Below are 22,417 nucleotides of genomic sequence, written 5' to 3'. Positions count from 1 at the left end.
GCATGAGATGCTTATATTTTAATAACATTTGAATGTAGCAGCCACTGTATGAGCGCATCCTATTTTCTGAGAAACTTCATTAAGAATTTAATACAGAAGCGTCTCCCATTTATATTAGAAAAAAAAACACTGCTAAAATAAAATAGCAAAAGTTTATTTTAAAGTTAACTTTTTTATATATTGATTTTGATGCGTTATTTACATTAAAAATTGTATATATAATATTGTAGAATTAATAGTGGCTGTTGTACGTAGGTAGTACATTTCTTTCAGCCAGCTAACAGACAGTACACAGAAACAGATGGGGGAGGGGCAGGGTCATGTGACTGAACCTATCACAGAAGCAATATGTTTGTCATATTTTTACCTGCATACTTTAGAACATATCAGGTAATATCTGTAGAGGTGTTTCAATATCTCATCAATGTAGCCAAAGTAAAAATCGAACTGATTATGCTAACAGCCTTAAGGCACATTTAGTACTTGTAATGCATTTTTTTCTGTATAGATAGTTTTATATAGTGACATGTCTGAAGTTTGATGCCTTTTGAAAATGATTCATTCCTTCACATCCCCGCTATGTCCAGTATGCTGGGATAATGTTATCATATAAAACATGTCTCATCATCCTCTTTACAAAGTTTATCTTCTGTTAATGATTACTGATAAAAGCACTCACAGGTTTATATATGTATTTTTTTTAATCTATTCAGACGAGTGAATTATGAACCTTGATTTTTGCACTTTTGGGTTTTTTGTATATTTTTATCTCTTTAAGGATTAGCAGCAATTTTACCAACATAATAATGTTGCCTTGGAAGAAGCATTACCTTGAAGGCCAATGTCACATTTTTGTGCACAGACTGTAATCAGGTGAAGTGTTGCCATGCTGTTGCAAAACATAAAGTGCAAAGTTTTAGAAGGTTTACAGAAGATTATCAGAGTACAAGACGGTATAGTTACCTCTGTAAATAAGTATAAGAATAATTTTTCATATTCATTTTTTTATTTTTTTAGTCCATCATATAGGATCCTTCCATCCTACTGATGGATGGATGGCTCTGTAGTAAATTGCAGAAAGAAACTTTATATTTTGGTGTCCTGTTTTAGACATAAACAATCCTTTCTTATGAAGCAGGCAATTATCAAAAATGATGTTATCTCTGTGTTATAACTGTAGTTTTTACATGAGCAGCTTTATAATTACATGTGAGCTATCATGTGAACACTTCCTCCTAAGTGACAAAGATAGTGTTTATCTGAACTTCTGTCCCCTTTTCTCTTTCTTTTTAGCTTGCAGTACCTTTAAGCATCAACAGATGCACAAAAACAAAGCCAACGTATATTTTCTCTCAGTCTGTGTGCCGCTTGTCGTGACCCCCCCTCAGTCAGCACCCTCCTCCATGGCCCTGCAATGTGCTGGGCAGCGGGCCCAGCAGGATCTTCCTCGCTTTTCCGAATCATTGATAATCGACCGGCTCAGGGAAACGGAGGAGCGCAACAGCAGAGCGAGTGCTATCCTGCCACTGCAGCTGCTCCTGGCTGCCACGGCAACTGGGGCAGAAAATCCGACTTATCGCTTTGTCATAATCAGCATTGTGGTTTCCGATCTCCATGAACCTTTGTCTCCATGTTTGTGTCTGCCTGTGTCTCTGTATTCGTGGAGTTTTCTTCTTTCTTTTCCTTATCTGGTTGACTCACACAGCCACATTTAAGAACTACTTGCCCTTCACCTCAGCTCCTCTTCAATGTTTCTACATAGAAATTTATATATATCGACTGGATGCATCGCCTCGTAGACAGAAATGAACTTTTTCGTTTCTCAGGTAGATTTGGAGGAGAATTAAATATTTCTTCTGTCTGTTCAGAGAAATAATGTTCTCAATCCTGCATCTTCAAAATGACAAGAGGAACGTGACATTTGCTCAGCCATCCAAACCTTTAATTGAGTGCAATGAATTTCATATTTAAGGTTCAAGACCTGGAGGCTGGTTCGTAGTTTGCATTCAAATGTGTAACCTGTACTCAGATATAAAAATAAATATTTTTCTAATAACTATAATCATTCACAATAAGTCATTTTCAATGAAGGTATGACTTTTTCCAGTATGACCTAGATTGCCCATTTTCCTCCCTTCCTGTCTTCTGTGTGTCTCTCCTTTTGTCCCCGTTGCCAGTTGGATCACACTTAATATGGGTTCTGGTTCAATTAGTGGTTTTTTCTTTTTTCTTTTATCAAAGAGTTGTTCCTTTGTGGCCACAAGTGGAGGGATTGTTACACAGTAGCTGCCCATGTTTCCATTGGGATCTTTTGATGGGTATTTTGAAGTATTGCATTAGAAAAGGTTGATGGAAAAGACAAAATTCAATATAACTTCCTCAATTTTGAAAACAAATTTTCACTCTTCCTTGAGGTGGGTTTTAGGTTTCTGAAAAAGGTAATGTGGCAAAGAGGAGATGGAAACACATTTACTAAATAAGTTCTAATGTAGCAAACATGCACCTGACTAATCAGCTGTTTCCAATGTTAGAATCATTAAAACTGCATTTTCATCTCTGCATCTTCAGGACAGTGTCACCAATCTTAGTTGACATGACAGAACAATGGCAACTTGTCTGACAGCAACACATTTCTAAAAAACTGTTGCTATCAGTTCAGTTTTCTGAGTCATGTTGTCCATGCTATTTTGCAATCTCTTGAAGCCCTGCGTGAAGTCAACACCTGACAAAATTACACTTCGCATTGCCTGGTTAATTCGCTCCAAACCAGTAGGTGGAAACACACCTAATTCACATTTTCTTTTCCTTTTTTTGTGACATTTTAAAAGTTTGCTCAAAATTTGCATGAGAGTTGGGTGGAAATTGATGATCTTTTAGCAAACGTCTTGATTGAATAAAAAAAAAAGCAAACCTAAATCTGTCATAGAACAAATCAATTTGGGCTTAACTGTGGATTAAATCAAACTTTGCCCAACGAGGAAGAAATAAAAAAAAAAAAATGACAAAATAAATACTTTGAAAATCAAACAAATAAAACAAACCATGAAGCCCAGAAAGCCACACAGAGGCTGGAATAAGCTCCACACTGATCATTGTTTATGTTTTCCTAACTGTTCTGAATCCAAAGGTCAGTAAATACACGGCCAGAAGTGGAACTGACTGCAATTTAATTGAGTGCATAAAGATTGCCCTCTGTGGGGTGAAGGCAAGATGTATGTGCTCCACATTAGGTCTTCATGGTCACAGCAGCAGGGAGAGCACAGTGACTGGGGTGGCAATCAACATGAATTATCACCTCTCCCTCAGGTTTGCAGTCTATTGGAGACTCAGGGACTCTTTAAAATTTCACCATGTACAGCTATTTTGTTTAATCTCTAAAGGAGAGAAAAACTGTGAATCGAAGAAACAGGTGAAAATGCATGAGAACATACAGAAAAATGAAGTGGACTAATTAATTCAGCGGTGTGAATCAAAGGTAATTTCACATTGTTTAAAGATGTGGGTTTGTGCATGTAATGAAGTCAGAAATCCCTCTCCCTGCCTCCCTTCAGCTGTGATGACCCTAATGTGAACTCATTTTCTTGATTAAATTGGACTTTAAGTTCAGTGAGTCTAAGTGCAGAATCGCTCTGCAGCTTAAAGCCCATTTAAAAAAAGAAACTCTGCATTTTACCTTCTGCATCAGGAAATTATTGTCTTGACTCAGTCACGTCCAGTTTGTTTGTACTGTTGCAGATATGCTACAGCCTCCCTGAGCTTCAAGTAAGTAGGAAGGTGGTGTTTACTTGATATGCGTGTGACAGATTCCTCCCTGAACTCAAGTCTTGGCAATAGACAAGCAACAATCAGGTGCTTGTGTAAAAGAGCATTAAATCAAATGTACGAATCCCACCCATGACAGCCAAGTGGCAGATTGTCAACAGTGCTTGCCTGCCTGCCACAAACACATGTGTGTGTGTGTGTGCGTGTGTGTGTTCTGGGTGATTGTGAATGATCCATCTAATCCCAAGCTGCTCCGTGTTTGTGAGTGGGTGAGGAATGATTCACCTTTCAGCTCCTTCTCCGACTGATGTTTGCGCTAACTTAATTAGGAGAGAGAGAGAGAGTAATAGGCTCACTACTGCACCAGTGGGTCTAAGCTGTGTACAAGTTCACCAATTGCTGATTTGATTGCCTGAATAAATGACACACAGAAGATGAATCGGGTGTGCTCTGCTCTCTAAGATGATCTTTGCTCTTCAATAAATCGACCTTCGTCAAACTGTTGTATCATCATCTTACATGACATAATACATCATATATCACCTGTACTAAAGCTCACTTGATCATGTAGGTCCAATTTTATTTTTGTTGCTCCCTAATCACCCAATAGCGGGAGGAAACCCGTCCAAAGGAGGTGGACGTTTCTCTGTAAAAATCTGTGTGGGATTGGGACCCAGATTAGCTCATCTCCTCTCTTTACATAGCCTGCACTAGAGTGGCAGCTCATTTTTGTGCCTTTGTCAGCAAAAGATGAACACTGGTGAAAGAAATCTGCACTTGAAAACATCGTAAAACCCCTCGCCAAGTGAGTTCAGAGTCCAATTACTTGCAATGAAGTCACATCCAACCCAATTCTAGCTTCAAGTCAGTACAAGTTACTTCACTAACTAACTAAGCTAACTGGTACTAGTGATTCAAACTTACAGCAATGCACTTCTCAGCAATTTATGTATTAAAACACAATAGCAAAACTCTGAGCTGATTGACTAAAAGTTAAACATTGTATCAGTATATTTGGAGTTTATGGCTATTTTGGATTTTCAGGTCAGGATTGGTGAGAACTTGGAAAATTGGTGGTTTGGAGGTTCTTGAAGTTTATCTTTACAGCTTCAAAATTAGAAATGTGTATAAAATTAGATTTCATGTTCATCAACAAACTGAATTGATCTGAAATTCATATGGGCCCAAATCTGCTCAGCAGTGACAGAAACAATTATCTGTATGCGATAATTGTCATCTAACTGCTTTATTTTGAGCATTTTAATTTAAACCTCGCTCCCATTGTGGCACAAAAGCCAACCAGAATAAAAGAAAAGCTATTTTTGTCGGGTCTCAGTGCTATAATGGAAAATCTCAAAGAAAATAACGACTAGAGAACCAGTCCCACACGGCTGCAGCTTTGACAGACTCAGACGTGACCCAAGGGTCAGATGTCAGAAACAACAGTTCTCTCATCAGATGCTCTGATGTATCCAAGCATCTTTTGGGGTATTTTCACAAAATATTTCTAAAAAATAAAACCACATCTCCATCATAGACACACAAATCTTTTTGTACAGCCATGCATCATGTCAACCATATCTTCTATCTGCCAATGTTTAGGGTCAGGTATTCTTGGGGCTAGGTATTTCTGATGTACGCATGAAGTCTCACACATCTTTTGAGACGGCAGTTTGCCACAGAAGATATTTTAGGTGAACAAAATTGAATAGACAGACAGACTTAAAGCTCATAAAATTGAGTTTTCGTTCAATTTAGCAAATGACACTGAAAGGAGAGCAAAGTGAGTTTGATTTCTAACAGAGGGGACATGAGGGTGTGCCACCATCTCATGTTCTTTCTTCTGAGATTTCCAAGGTGGTCAAAGATTGCTCACCTCTGTGTCAAGCTCAGATGAGGGAGTCTAGGAGGGCCCACCTTAGCCAGCTTTCTTAGGGGTTGAATGGCAGCCTGGAGATGAAGCTGGCGACTCTGGTGCACGTGAACTCGCCTGGCCCTGCAGTTTATATTTTTGGTCTGAAACAAAAGAAAACAGGCAAAGAAACAATATATGACTTAATTGCTAAAAATGTTTTTGGAATCTATAGTTAAAAATAGGCTTTGGTCTTTTAGCTGTATTTCCTAATTCTCTTCTTTGACTTATATATGAATGTCTTCATATTAAAGGAAACAATATGGAATAAATGAAGAAAATCATGTCAGTACTTGGATTCTGGTTTGTTTTTTTCCTACTATTACTATTTATCTTGTTAGAAAAAAAGTCAAACATTAAATGCTCATGCTACTCATGGCATCACACAAAGTACCACGTAAGAACAAAGAAATAATAGAACAGCATGTGGGGCATTGAGAGACACGGCGTGGCGTTGGGATGATGTGCATGCATGTTACATTACTCTCAACCTCTTTATGGTGATGCATGCCTACACAGCAGTGTGATGGACTTCATTAAGGAAACCTACAGATCACTCCTTCCTGAAAGGTAATGTGAGCCATTTATTTGAAGGCTTCACAGTACCTGGAAACATTGTATATCTTGTAATGCAAGCCTGGCAGATTAGTGGAGTCGTTCATTTACTCAAAGGGCCTGAGGCTCAGCAAAACCTATGCAGAATGTTGCTTATACAAAGTCATTCAAGAAATTTATTTTCTCAGCAAAGTTGAGGAAACTGGAGGATCTGAAGACAACAGCAGTTAACAGGTCTGGCCTTTATAGAAGAGCCCCATGATGAAAGTGGTTGTGGAAGGAAAGCCAATTAAAGTTTTCTCGAAGATATGAAGGGGGCACAGCAGACTGTGGCAAGACTTGATAGCAAATGTTCACAGTTTATGGGTATCAATTAAGTATTAAAGAGTATTAATACTTTTGCAATGCACTTTATTTTTGGCATGACAACTTCTCATACATTTGTGAATCCCAACCAAAATAATGTACAATACATACATGGAAAACTCTTTTTAGGAGCAACAAGTGTGAGGTTTCTGTGTAGTATTGTGTTTTCTCACAGCAATATTGTTATGTATACTACTCAATTTAGTTAACTGTACTGAAACCTTCTATTTTGTGTAGTGGTGCACCGATTTATGGACCAGCTAAGTTATCCACCCCAATTTCCTTACTATTGGGAAACCGGCGATTGGCTGATACTTACGTGTGAAGCCGATCTTTTCCCCTAATATGTATCTCAGTAAAGATCTAACAATCAACCCCTGTCCCCTTCTGCTCACCTGTGAGAGAGATTTGAATAAGTGACCACCCCACCAGGTCACGTTTGCATATTTGCTCAGTCACCAACTCTGTGACTTTCTTGCTATATTTTATCGACAGAAATGGTCTCAACCAAAAAATTGGTATTGACAGGTCAAGCTTTATAAAGATCGGCCAGAATATTGCAATTGGTGCACCCCTATAATTTTGTATGATGTTCCCACAATGGGTCCATCATAATTTATCAAAGGAAACATGGCATGATAAAATAAAACGAAGGCTCATCGTGTAATAACTAATAAATCAGATACTCAAAACTTTACTTCCAAAGTGATCGCATTAAATTTAGCTCCAACTTGTTTCATTTCTTTACATGTTGACGAAAGCAATCCCCCTTGGATGTGGGGCAGATCAGATGTGTCCTCCCTCCACACCCTGTGACTGGTCTGTCCCGCCTCCAGCCCGTCGGCTCGATCGGCTCCGGAGCTCCAAGCTGCATGGACTCACGCAGAAGAAGCTGCAGAGAAGCACAGCGGGCAACGCAGAACGGAAAGGACGGACCAACACCAGCCGCGCTGCTCTGCACAGCAGGAAGGTGGGGCGCGCTGTGCAAAAGCCACCAACAAACTGCCATCCTTCATCATTTATCATTTCAAACGGGATTCACCTGGGGGTCCCACATGGCTGCCGAGGAGACGCGGAACGGTAGAACATTCTGATCCATTGTCGAGGACGGGACCAAGCATGAAGTTTGCGGCTGCGGTGCTGTGGTTCTCTTTGGCTCTTGGAGAGGCTGCTGCGCAAGGTGAGGAATCAGGGGAGCGCGTCTTGAAGTAAACTGGTCATGGTGCGATATGACATTACAGCAGGCACGGTGCAGAAAAGGACTTGGAGTCGTTTTGTGCGACAACAAGCGCAAAGCGTCACGCCAGCCTCATTATTAAGTCTAATTGGAGAATCTTTAGCTCATTCTGTCCACTGCGCACTATTTAAGAGCAGGGTATGTTACTTCGCGGGCGTTTTATAATTTCCGGAGGAAATGATACTTTATAATCGAGTAGCAGGAGCGCATTCATCATTGTGATAAACTAAACTGAGATAGATGTTTTATTTTTAAAATGTCATATAGAAAACTTCAAATAGGGATCTGTCTTTGAGAAGATATTAATGTCCATTTTCTTTTATTACCAGATATAAACTTTCTTAATAATGTAGGTTTAGTCTTGTTTTAGTCACCGTGCCTTGCTGTATTGAATTTACCGTCAATTTTATAATCAAATATAAAATGTTGCTGCTCCTCTTTTCTGTTTGCCCTGGTGTTGACATTTTTTTTTTTTTTTTTTGCATTAGTCTAAGAGCATCTAACTACAGACTCTATGTGTATTCAAGAAGATCAAATCTCATTGGCTAATTTAGGTTTGACATGTCAGCTTTTGTCATTGTTTTCTTCTGTTTGTGTTCTTAGTACATTTTTGCCTTGTTCTCATCAGGGATCAAAGGTCATTCCCAAAAACTATTTCTGTCATGAAAAATGTTCAGCTGCATTAATCCTGGCTGAACAGTGGATGTGCGATCATACAGTCATGGTAAAATGTTTGGACACATCATAAATATTCTGTTCTTATTGCAAAAGAATGTTTACTGTTTAATTTAGATCTGGAAAAAACATGATTGAATGGAACCACCTTGTTTAAGTGCGCTGAAGATAACAACAAAGATCTTTATTTTAACTTAGAAAAAAAATAGTACACCCTACGACTAATAGTGTAACTAAGTTAGTAACTTCAGTGAGATGCTTCCTGTTCAATCAATCAATCAATCAAATTTTAGCACATTTCAGCAACAAGGCATTTCAAAGTGCTTTACATCAAATCAAACACAAAAACACAATGCAACATAGAATCAACATTAAAAACATAACATCAAGTCAGATTCCATCAATAAATTTCCAATTGATTACGTTTCAAATACAACTCTAAACAAGTGGGTTTTTAGTTGAGATTTAAAGAAAATCAGTGTTTCAGCTGTTTTACAGCTTTCTGGAAGTTTGTTCCAGATTTTTGGTGCATAGATGCTAAATGCCGCTTCTCCTCGTTTAGTTCTGTTGCTAGTTTCCAGCCTCTCACATCAGTCGGATAAATCTTAGTCTTATCCCATAATGCAAAGACTTTTGATTCTCACCGGGTTCAGTCCTGCTTTTAGGAAGAATTTACTTAGATCGTCCACCCTGGGCATATTGGCTGTTGAAAAGTTCTTAACCTTAAGGCTGTTTTTTTACAACACAGAATGATGAATTTTAAAATCTTTAGGGACTTTATTAAACCCCTAGCAGACTAATTTGTTCTACGGCCATCTTTCTAAAGGCACCAGAAAGCTCTCTCAATCTTACCACAGTAAGTTAAAGGGGTTTTAAACAGGGTAGTCATCGTCAAAATGCTTAATTATGGTATAATCAATTACATCTTTTACCAGTATTTGATTTTAGCCATGCTGGGTTACAGTCAGGTGTTTCTTCAGCTTTTATGGTCTCTTTATTTTAGATTTTTCTTAACAGTGCTTTTTAAAACTGATGTAAAATATCCATATGTCTGTGCTATAAAAACAGGCTTTCACAGATGTCATCATTTATCCTGTATTGTTTCATATTCACTATTTTAGATATAAGAAAATTTACTCCATTTGAAATATACATTTAAAATACAACATATTTTCATACTTAATTTTGGGATTTTCTGTATCTTGGGAAAAAAATATCTTGATATATAATTAGAGTTTCAGCATGTAAACTCGGGACTGTTGACACAGCGGTAAAGTCGAGTTCCAGTGACAGCAAGCCTGATCAATTATTTGTATTTTAAAATTTTTTGGACTGTTTACAGATTTATGAATAAAACCGTAAAGATTCAAAAGCAAAAACATGTACTGATTTGAGTCATTGCACAATGGAGGCTCATTTACTAGGGTATTTGTTACTTTTTTAAGCGACTCAATTGTGACAAATAAACTGTGTGGACATACGAAGAAGCCTAAAATGTATGCATGTGTTTTTGTTTTAAATCTTTGTGCAAATCCAGTAATAGTGTATCATGCAGTTGTCTCACACTGATCCAAGCCTGGTGTCCAGTCACTCTGTGTGCAGTTGTGTTCAAAAAAGGATTAAAACACAAACCGAACTATTTTTATACCTCCTGATGGATAAAATGAAAGCTGTTTTCTCTTACCCCTCTCGGTGGCACTTCCTGTTGTGTTTCCGCTTGTAACAGATGTGGCAGTGTCAAGGTGATCATGCTACTGTGTCCCCACATGGGGTGTTTCAGATTGAGAAGCAGGCGGGGTGCCCTTGTGCATGCTGGGCCTCTCCTACATCTGTCATTCAGCAACGAAGCCTCGTCCCTCACAGACGCTCCCAAATCTCTGTTATACTCCTGCTGAGGGCTTTCATGCAGGAAGTGGATACAGACAGTCACGCTTTAATGCATCATAATTTTCCAACAGAGATTCAGCCTCCATCCCCACAACCATCACAGTGCACGTTGTAATCAATACCTTCCTCTATATCTCAGCCGCGCACACGCACACATTCCCTGCTATCTGCCTCGATCTAATGGAAAGAGCTGGCTCTTGTAGAGGAATGCAGACCTGGGACTAATGGGACTACCTTGTTTTTGTTTACGAGGATCCTGAAACAAAGCTGCTTCCTGTATTTTCGTATAGAAAGAGAAGTGTGTGAAAACCCAATTTTAGCTCTTTGCAAACTCTGTGTGAATCTGATGCAACTCGGAGAAATGCAGCCTGTATTTTTACTTTGCATGCTCCACACACTGAACAGGAAGCAATATGATCTTGAAAACGGACAATAAAGGGTCCATGAATGTTTTGCTTTTTCTTGAGGATTATTTTGCTTTGTTCACGTAAAGAATAATTGGCAGAGATCCAGTTGTGGCCGTTAAAACAATGGAGTGTAGTTAGACTTTTTAGCACCGATGTTTCATTTATATTTCTCTGTCTTCTAATAGGTAATTAAATTCATCTGAATAATTTTATGAACTTGGCAAACATTAGATTGTTTACTTCTGATATCAAAACTAAAATTTGTAATTTAAATTATCTTCATTGAGACACTTGCTGATTTTAATGTCTTGCTAAATCCGTGGGGAAATGTACAGGAACACATAAGGATCTCTGGGACTTACTGTATGATGTGCACAAGTTCAATGCTGATCAAAAGTTTACATACACTCATTACTGGCATAAATTTACATTTTGTGTTTAGTGACTTTACATCATTGTATTAAAAATAAAAACTGACCAAGTTTCAGTCGCCACTCCTATATTTTCACCATCAGATGAGGGGAAATTGGATAAAATTACTGATGAGTTATGAAATAAAAAGTAATTTAGTTATTCAGAGTTTTTTCAATTAGTTAATTGATTATTCACACCTGTATCACATTCTTGTCAAATAGAAATATTTGATACATTAATATAATTTTACATACAATCACACAGTCTGTTCAAGGGTAAGCTATTTTTTTTAATAACCGTACTTGGGATTTTGTTTAATTTTTATGGTGTCAGGATTTCAGGAACTCCACAATAAATTCTCAGTCAATCATTTAGATCTACTTTTTAATGTATGACTGTATGTAAACTTCTGACTTGAACTATTTGCACATTTTTCGTTCTCTTTGTTATAAAGTCCTTAAACCCAAACTTTGCTGCCACGTATGTATCGACAGTTTACATTACGTCCATATGTTGTTGTGGAAAATATAGATTGAACCCACCAACAAATCTACCCATTCATGCCTTATTCAACACCAGGTGTGTTAAAAAAAAGCCCCATTTGGAGAATTAATTTATTTTACCACTTTAAAATAATTGTAATAATGTTTTTCCAAGATTTCTTCTGATCAGCTGTTGAGATTTCTGTTCTTTTCTTTAAAACAGAAATCTCTCATTCACTTTGCATAATGTTCAGAACAACAGACATCTGCGTGCAGCTGATCGTCTTAGGTAAAAGCTTGAAAGTTTGATAATCATGTTAATGAGTTTAATGATCTGATATGTTGCTGATTATATTTCTAATTAACCTACCGCTGCTTTGAGTGCCGTTTGTCTGTTCGTTTGTCTGCAGCACTTCACATTCCGCTTTGTCAAAAGAGGTCTTTAAAATTTGTCAAGTTTGATATTGTCAGAATTTCAGTCTGAATATATAATAGACTGTGTCGTAAAGAAACCTGAGGGAGGGAATTCAATATGTCATTGACACCTTTATCTGCTATAAGATATATAAGATATAAGCAGACCTAAATCACTGAATCCCTCTGCTCGACAGATTGATGGAGCCATTCAGGGTTTATGCCTCCTGTCTGAGATTAGGCTTCAGAGCTCAGTGGTTTGCCCAAAGACACCTTGGTCCCAGCACCTGAGCCCCTACTGCTTTTTTTTTTTTTTCTGCTGAAGGATTTGGCTCATAAAGTGAAAAAAAAAGTGTGTTGTGTTCAAATGCAATGATAGAGGAATCACTATCAGTTTTGCTGTCTGTTCTCTTTCCTCTTGCCCCAGTTAATGTTTCTTCCAGCTTCTCTCCTGCCCCGTCTTCCTGTTTCTCTCCGATGCTGGAGGCAGTTGCTCTGGGTCAGTCTGTCTCACTCCCCTTCTCCCCCTCCCTTATCAGCTCTCACCACTCCTCTGATGCATTGCCCTTATTTGAAAGGCTGTTGAATTAAATTTCCCCCTCGCCTCTGTTGCAACGCTGCACCATAGGCTGTGCCAAACATCACTTCCTTATGTGGACTAATGCCCCAAGCTTCCAGCTCATAAAGCCGCTGCGTTAGCATTGAAGGCTCTTGTGTGTGGCTCATGTTCAAATGCCAGATACTGCTCCGAGCGACCGGCGAATGCCACTGCCATTTTCATCTGAATTCTGCATAATGAGAAATTTTTTTTGTTTCAGAATTAAAATATCTGCCAGGTCTATGTAAGTAAAAACATAAAACACTGTATGAATTATTTATTGAAAAAAACATTAAGTGAAAAATTGCAGATAAATGGTGTCCTCAGTTTCCATTTGATACCGACATATTTTACCTACTTTCAGCTGATCAGTGAAGTTGCCCTAGGCAGAATTACAGAATGCTTCATTATATTTATGCATGATGCTCTCTGTTAGTGCCCACCTCTGGGATCTGAACTCTCGCAGCTGTTTGCAAATGAATGGTGGCCAGTGAAGCGAGAGCGCTGCGGCTTCCGTGCTCGTCTTCCCAACCGTGCGTGGGTGTCACTTTTTACTCTGACAGTCATGTCTTGTGGCTGACTGCACCGAATGCTCTGAGCTCTTTTTATCTCCCCTGGCGACGGATCTGTCTGAGGTGATTGTGTCAGCGTGATCATTTTGCCGCTCTCGGGAACTTGGACACATCCGTTTGGCCACGAACAGCCATGAGTGTGATGTTGATTGTTGATGTGTGTGTGGGCGTGTGTGTCTATGTGTTGCCAGGCTCTTTCTAAGGACATGACCTCATATCCTCCCACTTACTTGTGAAGGCAAATGAAGAGTTTGGTTATGTTAGTCAATGTTTGCTGCTCTTCCATCACTCATGTTGTTTTGCAAAAGTTCAGTTTGGCATTTTCCTGACAATGGGGATCTTCTGCTACAAGTATAACCATATTTCTTGTTTTCCTCTGTGTTCGTCTTTTACAGCCCAGGAGGACTTTGTGTCTCTGGCTGAGATGGAAGATTCCCTGCTGAGAAATCTCTTCAAAGGTTATCAGAAGTGGGTGCGGCCCGTCGGTCATGCCAATGATACCATCACTGTACGCTTTGGACTGAAGATCTCACAGCTGGTTGATGTGGTGAGGACCTGGCATTTAAAATCAATTCCAGGTTTTATTCACATCGGACAGTACGAGGCATTTAACTTTTATGAAGATATATCACCCTGTCCAAGCAATATACATTTTATTACTCTCCTCCAACAATCAGCATTTCTAGGCTACTTTGAACAAACTAAAAAATAAATAAATAAGACCACGAGTGACAACTGTGATCTCAGTTTGCAATCAGCTGCTGAGTGACACTAGAAGACCCTCGGAAAGTTTAATTGAACTCTGGAGACGCTCTGTTCTTATGTGACGCTGCAGCAACATTAACTTGGTGGTAGATTCAGCAGATGAAAATATTTCTGACACTACTACCCTAATAAAAAAAGCACCAAAACCAAAACAGGACTTAAGAACTGCTGAAGTTAAAGGTTTTAACATCAAGGATCTTAAGCAGTCTGTAGACAATATGAAGTCAAATCATTATTTCAGAGCAACTGGTAGCAAAAGAAAACATCACCATGGTTGTCCTAAATTTTTAATATCACACTGTTAATATTTTATTACATTTATCGGTGTCAGTGTTGTATTTAACTTCAAATCTGCAGTTAGTTCATGTCTTTCTTTTATCTTTGAACAAATGAAACAACTTCCTGACAAAGATGAATGAAAAACAACTGGCCCAGGTACTGAACATTTTCAAGCTTCTTTTATGCCATGATTCTTTATCAGATCCAAATTTGAATTCCTTTCTCATTTATTTTTTCAGAGGATAGTTACATTATGATTTTGGTAGATGGCAGTGGAAGAACACAATGTTTACACTTACTATGTAAAATCACTCAGGCTGTGGATAAAATTAGAAATGTTGTATTCCCACTAAAAACTGTTTTTGTCATTGCAATTTAGGCAAATTCAATTTATTCAGATAGCTTTATTTCACTGCAAAATGTGTCTTGGATAGATTGGAGAGCATAAATATAAACAGACCACAATCAAATCCAAGTTCAATTTAATCTGCTTTTCATCTTGATTTATTGCCACTTCAATTCAAGTTTAATCAAATTCAAAGGCGACCTCGAATGGAAAATGTCTCGGGAATGCCAGCCCTATGTCTTAACAAGCTGCAGGGTGGGAGACTAACAAAGAGAGACAAACAGAATCTAAAGCACAGAGCCATACTGGCTTTCTGAAATGTAATTGAAAAAAGAAAAACACAAATTTAATCTGTAATTGCATTGATACTCAAGGAAAGTAAGAGTACATTTAAGACAGCTGGGTAACTGGTTAAGACAAGTCAGCAGCCCAACACTAAGGTTGCACTAAAGAGACAGCCAATGACCTTCTCAGACCGAGTGTTTCATTTGTTTCTTAAGATTATGAAAATGTTTGTCTTAAGGCATGTCAAGTGCATTGTGATCTTTATGTCAGACATTAATAGATAAATCGATCGGTAGATATTTACTGTATTTCTGAGGTTATAGCAAAAACAAGCACAGAAATTAGTCACTTCTAGGCTTATTAGCTCCTTTAATAAACTTCACTTTATTCCAGCTTCTAGTTTGCTCCTCATTAGCCTCTCTTATCGTCTTCAGTAAGCAGCTTTATTAATCTCTAACTGGGCTCTTTTTTCTCTTTTTTTTTTCCTCGCAGGACGAAAAGAACCAGCTGATGACTACAAATGTGTGGCTCTGGCAGGTGATGATGAGAACTTGATTGACTCTTTTCAGTATTATGATTGAAATTAATAAGGGCTTTAATTCCATTTATGTTTTTTTTTTAGCTGAACTGAATATGGTGATCATGATAATAATACAACAAGTTACTGACCCTACAGTGAATCATAAGCATGCGGATTCACCTGTACAATGCCTGCTGGAGTTTTTAGTTCACATTAGCAGGATGTAAATTATGCCATGATAGAAATGACCAGTCATCATAGAGGAAGGTGTTACTTGCTAAGCAACATTTCACAGCGGATCTGTAGCTTATTATCAAGCACTGATTGAGTGAGTTTGATCATTGATCATTGTTTGATCACTCCTCACACATAGAGCCAAAGTCATGTTTACCACGTGGGCTAGAAACTAATCTGGAGCACCTTCTGTATCACGATGCCCAAACTGTATTTCTCTATTAAGAATGTGTACATTTTCTATTCTTTACGACTGCATTTACAAAGAGTCCAAATTTGTGAAAATGTAACTTCTTCATATTTCCTGATTTGGTGAAACTAAAGGTAGCCTCCAGCTAAAGGAATAGAGAATGTCAAAGGAAATTCTGGGCTTCACCCAATGTGAGATTGACAGCAAACACTCCTTGATCTTCCTAATCTCAACACAAGCAGTGAGCACCAACTCCCCACTGACTGTCTTTGTCACTAGGAAAATAATATTCAACCATTCTCCTTTTAAACTCACAAAAAAAAAGGGGTCACAATTATTTGTGGTGTAAACACCACTCTGGATTTGGTTTCTGATTTGAAGCAGTCGAATCAAAAGGCATGTTGCTTACTTCTGCTTGAAAGGAAACAAAACTGTCTTGTTAACATCATTTAGACGACCTCAGACACATGCATGCTAATTTGACTGACTGTGGTGGAAGGTGTGAGTAGTAAACTCAAGAGTGGTGCATGGAGCATTTCAAGGGTACATCAATTGTAAATCTTAACAAAACACATCTTCCGTCTTCATTTACAATAAATGTAATGTATGACCACAAGTACGGTGAACAGTCTACTCTTTTTTTACTCTTTCCCCTTTCAATAGAATCTCCCCAGCATAAGATGATCCATGTAACATAACGTAAATCTTCAGTCATTTGTGAATATTTATATATTCTCACTTAGAGGTAAAAAAAAATAAATACATACAGTATATATTAGAGCTTAGTTTCACGTACATATAATTGCTAATCCAGCTCAGCATTTGCGTTCCCTAACAGTTTCATTGAAATCATGCTCTCCTTGTAAACATAAATTGTATTTATTGCTTCATATTTCAACAGAAATCAGATGCCCAATTCTGGAGGGTCTTTAAATGATGGGTGCGCTGTCACCTGAGTGACAGTTTTCATCCACATAGTGGAGAATTTATGACAATTTGACAAGTAATTATTTTTAACCACAGACAACAAATGGACTTGAGCATTTGCCAGTTTTATGTTTTTGCCCCAAGCTAAGACAGTAAGTTTGGATTCTTTTTTTTTTTGCAATTACTCTTGCCAGTCAAAATATAATTAAATTTTTATTGTTTTTTTTTTTTGTTGCTTTTTTTTAATTGCTGGAATGAAAGTCCAAATACTCTATTTAAATTTGTCCTCCATTGACTCGTTTGACTGAAGTGGTCTGAATGTGTCATATTGATCACTGCATTGTGTATTTCAATAGGAGTGGACTGATGTGAAGCTGATGTGGAACCCGGAGGATTATGGGGGCATTACGTCGATCAGAGTCCCTTCAGAGACTATATGGCTTCCTGACATTGTTCTATACGAAAAGTAAGTTCTACTGGATTCTGCACAATTGCAAGATTAAAGCATTAGAGTTTGATTTGATCCTTGTGGGCATGGGCTGATGTGAAGGTCTATCCAGATTTTTAAAGTGTTATTTATTCAGTCGTGCTTTTTATATGGCTTACGGCCTTTTTAATGGGATGCCAGAGGAATTGACTCAAGTTTACTTTGGTTCTGTGGAGCAGAGAAAGATAGAGTGAGATGAATAATGTTGCCCCCTACTTTCCTTCCTTCCTCTCATTGCTGAGAGGAAAGGCCACTACGCTTTTCGTTTACTTTAAAAAAGAAAAGTTTGACTGTTTAGAAAGATTTCTGGAAATAAAAAATAAGGATGGTCATTGTTTGGAACATAAAAGGGCATCACCAATCACTTTTATTAAAGAAACTTTGTTTTGAAAGCATGAGTAGGCCAACTAAGAGCATCATGCTTGCAGACCCCATTCACTGAAGTAAATAGCATGTCTAATTAAACTATTTCACGGATGTTTTTTCCCAGTTCTCAATAGCTAGCTTTCCAAATTATACCAATTATATTGTGAATCCATAGGATTTTACTTCTCGGTTAGCAGACAAATGCTCATTTAGACCTATGCATAATCAATGCAATTGAAACAATTTTTCATATTCTCCAAGTGCTGACGGTCGTTTTGAAGGTTCCTTGATGACTAAAGCCATAGTGCGCTGGGATGGCACTATAACATGGACTCCCCCTGCCAGTTACAAATCCGCCTGCACCATGGATGTCACCTTCTTCCCCTTTGACCGGCAGAACTGCTCCATGAAGTTCGGCTCATGGACCTACGATGGGCACATGGTGGACCTGGTCCTGGTGGACCACCATGTCGATCGCAAAGACTTCTTTGACAATGGTGAATGGGAGATCCTCAACGCCACGGGAATGAAAGGAAGCAGGAGGGATGAAGTGTACTGGTACCCATTTATCACCTACTCCTTCATCCTCAAGAGACTGCCCCTCTTCTACACTCTCTTCCTCATCATCCCGTGCCTCGGCCTGTCCTTTCTAACTGTGCTGGTCTTCTATTTGCCCTCTGATGAGGGAGAAAAGTTGTCCCTTTCCACATCGGTGCTGGTGTCACTCACTGTATTCCTTTTGGTCATAGAAGAAATCATCCCTTCATCTTCAAAGGTTTGTACAGGAAACTATTCTCTCTCATTTTCTACAGTTTGGATGTTAGCATGCCTTTTTGGTTGCTCAGTCCTCCTGCTTGTCTAAAAATGCTGAACTCCCTTTTTAAATAAACAGATTATAGCAAAAGACAACTTCTCTCCTCTCTTCCAACAATCCAAAAAAGGGAAAACACAATTGGCATTATTATGTTTTAAAAGCTGCTCTATTTTTTCCTTAATGCTTGAAAGGGAGAGAGATGAGATAGAAATGTTCAGTTGGTAAGTTTTCAATAAATAAAACCTTTGTCATTTCCTTTGAAAGCTGCTGTTTAAATGGGATAATTATTATTATATTTTTTACATTATAATTTATAAAACAGTGTGATCATACATTCAGTTAACAAAACCAAATAGTGTTTAAAACTTCCTAATGAAAACAAGACCTTCTTTTAATTGTGGGGTTTTTAGGATCACAAACTGCAAATTTAGTTTTACAATTTTTAAATCTATGTAGAATTATTAGTTCAGGTTTGACAAAATATGTGTTTTGCTTTACATGTTTGTCTTGAGCTACCAAGAAAACATTGAATGAGCTCTGAAAACTATTACTTTTAAAAAAAAATTATAGATATTCGAAGGACGTGAGAAATAAAACTTGCTCTAATACAAAGCTCGCTCCACATCATTCTTCTGACTGCAGATTTAGGCGAGTTAAGGAATGTAGCCACTTTTTTTTTGTCTTTTTTGCAAATTATTGCAAAACAAAACATCTTAGGTGAAAACCATGTTCTCTTGACTTTCTAATTTTAAAGAATGACCGAAGGAAACAGGCCTCATTAAAACCAGGGGAAACACAAAGTTATGAATTATAATTAGAAGTTCCTAGACGTAAAGCATAAACTACAAATTGAATAACAAATATAGTAATAGAAAATAATAATAATTTACTGCTTCTAATTCTCTGGACTGCTCGGCATGTGTAAGCATAGTTATTTATTTATGTTTGAACCAATTTTACATTTTCTGCTTTAACAGGTGATTCCTCTCATTGGAGAGTACCTCCTCTTCATCATGATCTTCGTCACCTTTTCAATCATTGTTACAGTTTTTGTGATTAATGTTCACCATCGCTCCTCTGCCACCTACCACCCCATGGCCCCCTGGGTAAAGAGCCTGTTTCTCCAGAGACTGCCCAAGCTGCTCTGTATGAGGGGCCACACTGATAGGTAACCTTAAATAAACTGTACTTTTTTCTCTTGTCTAAATAGTAAAATAACTCTCTGAACATGGCATTGTTGTCCAGAAATGTCAATGGCAGAATTTTTGTTACTACATAAATCAAGAGAAATTCTTACAGTTGATGTAAATTATAATAAAAAGTAATAATAATTGGATTGAGTAAAGGTAGTTCTCCCGGACAAGAGTTATTTTTTCTATTAGCGGGGTTCCTACACAATGTGAAAAAAATGTAGGAAAATATAGAATTAATTTAGCTATGTTCCCTAATTTCATTATTGAAAAATATCTGAACAATAAAATATTTTAACATAATTGACATGTTAAAGTATTTGAAAAATGATTTATAAATTACAGTAATCATCTTTCAGTTACTACTTCTTAACTTGATTTTTTTTGTTTTGTTAAAAGAATTGATCAAATGGTTTTTACAGAACAACATCAACCTAGTAATGTGTATATATTTTAAGTAAGTTTAGTTTTTTTCTATTCTGTGATAATAATTTGGGTAGAAAAAAACAAACTGAAATCGGAGACGTATTTTAGTACAAGAGAGAACCCTAACACTCCTATAAAAATAAAAAGGACAATTTCTCTGCCTTTCTGGCTTCTTCAATTTCTTACATTTGAGTTTTAGACTAAACCTTTGAGTGGTTTTATAACAAGTTCTGGTTTAGACATTAAACAAAGCTCAAAAATAAAATAAAGTTATCATATAATGAAAATCCAAAGAAAAGACCTCCTTTACGAAACTACTGAGTCTAAAGCCAACCTCAACACGATGCCATTTCCTGAAAAGTAGAACATAGTGAAAATAAAACTGAAATACTTAACTTTTTATCTATAAATAAACCTGAAAAGTCACAGCTTTTGAAATAAAAACAAAATAAAAATCCCGTGTTAGTCTCATTTCGCAGCAATAGCGTAGATTCTCTAAACCCACTAAAATAATGACTATAGTTGTTGCCATTCCCCCTCAGATTTCACTTCCCGGACATCGAGATGCGAAGCCCGGAGCTGAAGCCCCGCAGAGGCGCGGGGAGGAGGGCTGTTCCCGGTCACGGTGGCAACCAGCAGAGAGGAGCCTTTGGAGGGAAGGAGGATGAGAGCCAAGCTTGGTTGGCAATGCTGGAGAAAGCTACAAGCTCTGTTCGCTACATCAGCCGTCACATCAGGAAGGAGCACTTCATACGAGAGGTGCGGAGGCAGGCAGACAGCAGGGAATGTGGCTTCAAAAAGAAGCTACATTTGAGCTTCAACCTCCTGTCTAAATAGTTGCAAAGTCCAGACTGAGTGTTGTTTATGTAAGGAAATATGATATTTGGGAACTAAATTATATGTCTCTATTTCTTCGTGTGTGTTTGTGTCTGCAGGTTGTTCAGGACTGGAAATTTGTGGCTCAGGTGCTGGACAGGATTTTCCTGTGGGCCTTCCTCACAGTGTCAATCCTGGGAACTGTTTTAATCTTTACTCCTGCTCTGCAGATATACCTCAGCACACCTTCGTAAACTCGACCTCAGAAAAAGAGAAAAACCTTCTCTTGCCAGGTTCTGAGTTATTCAAAAACGTATTACAGTGTATTCCTATTGTATGAAAAAAAAAAACAACCTCAGGCTCCGAGCTTCCCATTCTTACCAGTACGGTTTGCAGCCTCAAATTACACCTGGAAACTGTAATGTCAATCAACCTACCCTTTATTCCAAGCTGCATGTTCAGGGGTGTAAAGAAGTAAGAGCAATAAATAGGTCAAATTAGTGTGAATGAGTTAAGCATCTGTGTTTATATGACTGCAATGTTGGCATTGTAAATGCAATATAGTGCACAAATATCACTTCATTTTCTTTCTTACATTCACTTTGTTGACAACCCCTTTGTATCTGTCTGTATGTTCTGCACAGTGATCGGATTAAAATAAAGCTGGAATCTGTTTTGCTTCTCTGCTGAGACCCATTTGATTACAACAGCAAAAGTTCTTAGTGATGCTGACCGAATCATATACAGTGAGATTGAAACAGCAGAGATCTTAGACTGTAATACTACTTCTCTGTTTTGCTGTTTTTTGTTACGAGAACACTGACATCCTTCATTTGTTTTGTCTTTGATGAGTACTGAAAGGGAGAAGAAGGACAGATTTGGACACGTAAACGTTGCAATAAAAGCTGGTTCATTTCATCTACAATTCACAAAGTGAAGTCATTCCTCCGTTTCAGTTCAGAGATTGTGAAAGAGCCATTCCCGCCTTCATTCTACGTGAACCTGACTATTATAATAGTCTATATTGAGGTGTCATGTTTTTTTTTTTTTTTTTTGTAAACTGATTGCAGTTTATTCAAAACTGCAGAACGGCTATTAACTGATACGCACGACTCAGTCTTTAAAATGATTGTAGGATTTTATCCCTGATAAAAGCTTTAGATCAGCTATCACACTGGGTCGTCTTTGATCGTCTTTGTGTTCACACTCTTTCAAGATCACAGATCAGTGAAGAGAGGCTGTCTGTTCTGAGGTTAAGGTTAAAACCCAGGGCTTACTGGTCCTTTGCTGCCGCTGCAAAACTATGGAACAAATTGCCCTTTCACATCAAGACCTCTCCAACATCAGACACTTTCAAATATTTACCTTTTGTGCCTTTTAAATCAGAATGAATTCCATTAAAATTAGCACATTAATTTTCATTTTAATTATTCTATTATATTAATACATCCACTTCCAGTAGTACCCTCTTCCATATGGTAAGCGACTGTG

At 37.9% G+C, this 22,417-nt stretch overlaps 1 protein-coding gene across 2 annotated transcripts; it reads left to right on the top strand.

Annotated features, from left to right (window-relative positions):
* The first annotated feature begins 7,420 nt into the window (after positions 1 to 7,420).
* LOC122829883 (neuronal acetylcholine receptor subunit non-alpha-3-like) lies at positions 7,421 to 21,607 on the top strand. 2 transcript variants are annotated; one of them, XM_044114781.1, is made up of 8 exons: positions 7,421 to 7,775; positions 13,677 to 13,828; positions 15,449 to 15,493; positions 17,184 to 17,293; positions 17,942 to 18,455; positions 19,472 to 19,662; positions 20,653 to 20,869; positions 21,046 to 21,607. In XM_044114781.1, exons 1-8 carry the CDS (start codon positions 7,715 to 7,717, stop codon positions 21,178 to 21,180), a joined length of 1,425 nt encoding a protein of 474 aa, XP_043970716.1. In that variant the 5' UTR covers positions 7,421 to 7,714; the 3' UTR covers positions 21,181 to 21,607. The 2 variants fall into 2 exon arrangements, with proteins under 2 accessions (XP_043970716.1, XP_043970717.1); XM_044114782.1 differs by having other exon boundaries at positions 7,422 to 7,565.
* The last annotated feature ends 810 nt before the right edge of the window (positions 21,608 to 22,417 follow it).

This window comes from Gambusia affinis, linkage group LG04 (genome assembly GCF_019740435.1).
Source record: "Gambusia affinis linkage group LG04, SWU_Gaff_1.0, whole genome shotgun sequence".
NCBI classification, from domain to species: domain Eukaryota; kingdom Metazoa; phylum Chordata; class Actinopteri; order Cyprinodontiformes; family Poeciliidae; genus Gambusia; species Gambusia affinis.
This window is presented reverse-complemented; position numbering and strand designations above follow the sequence as displayed.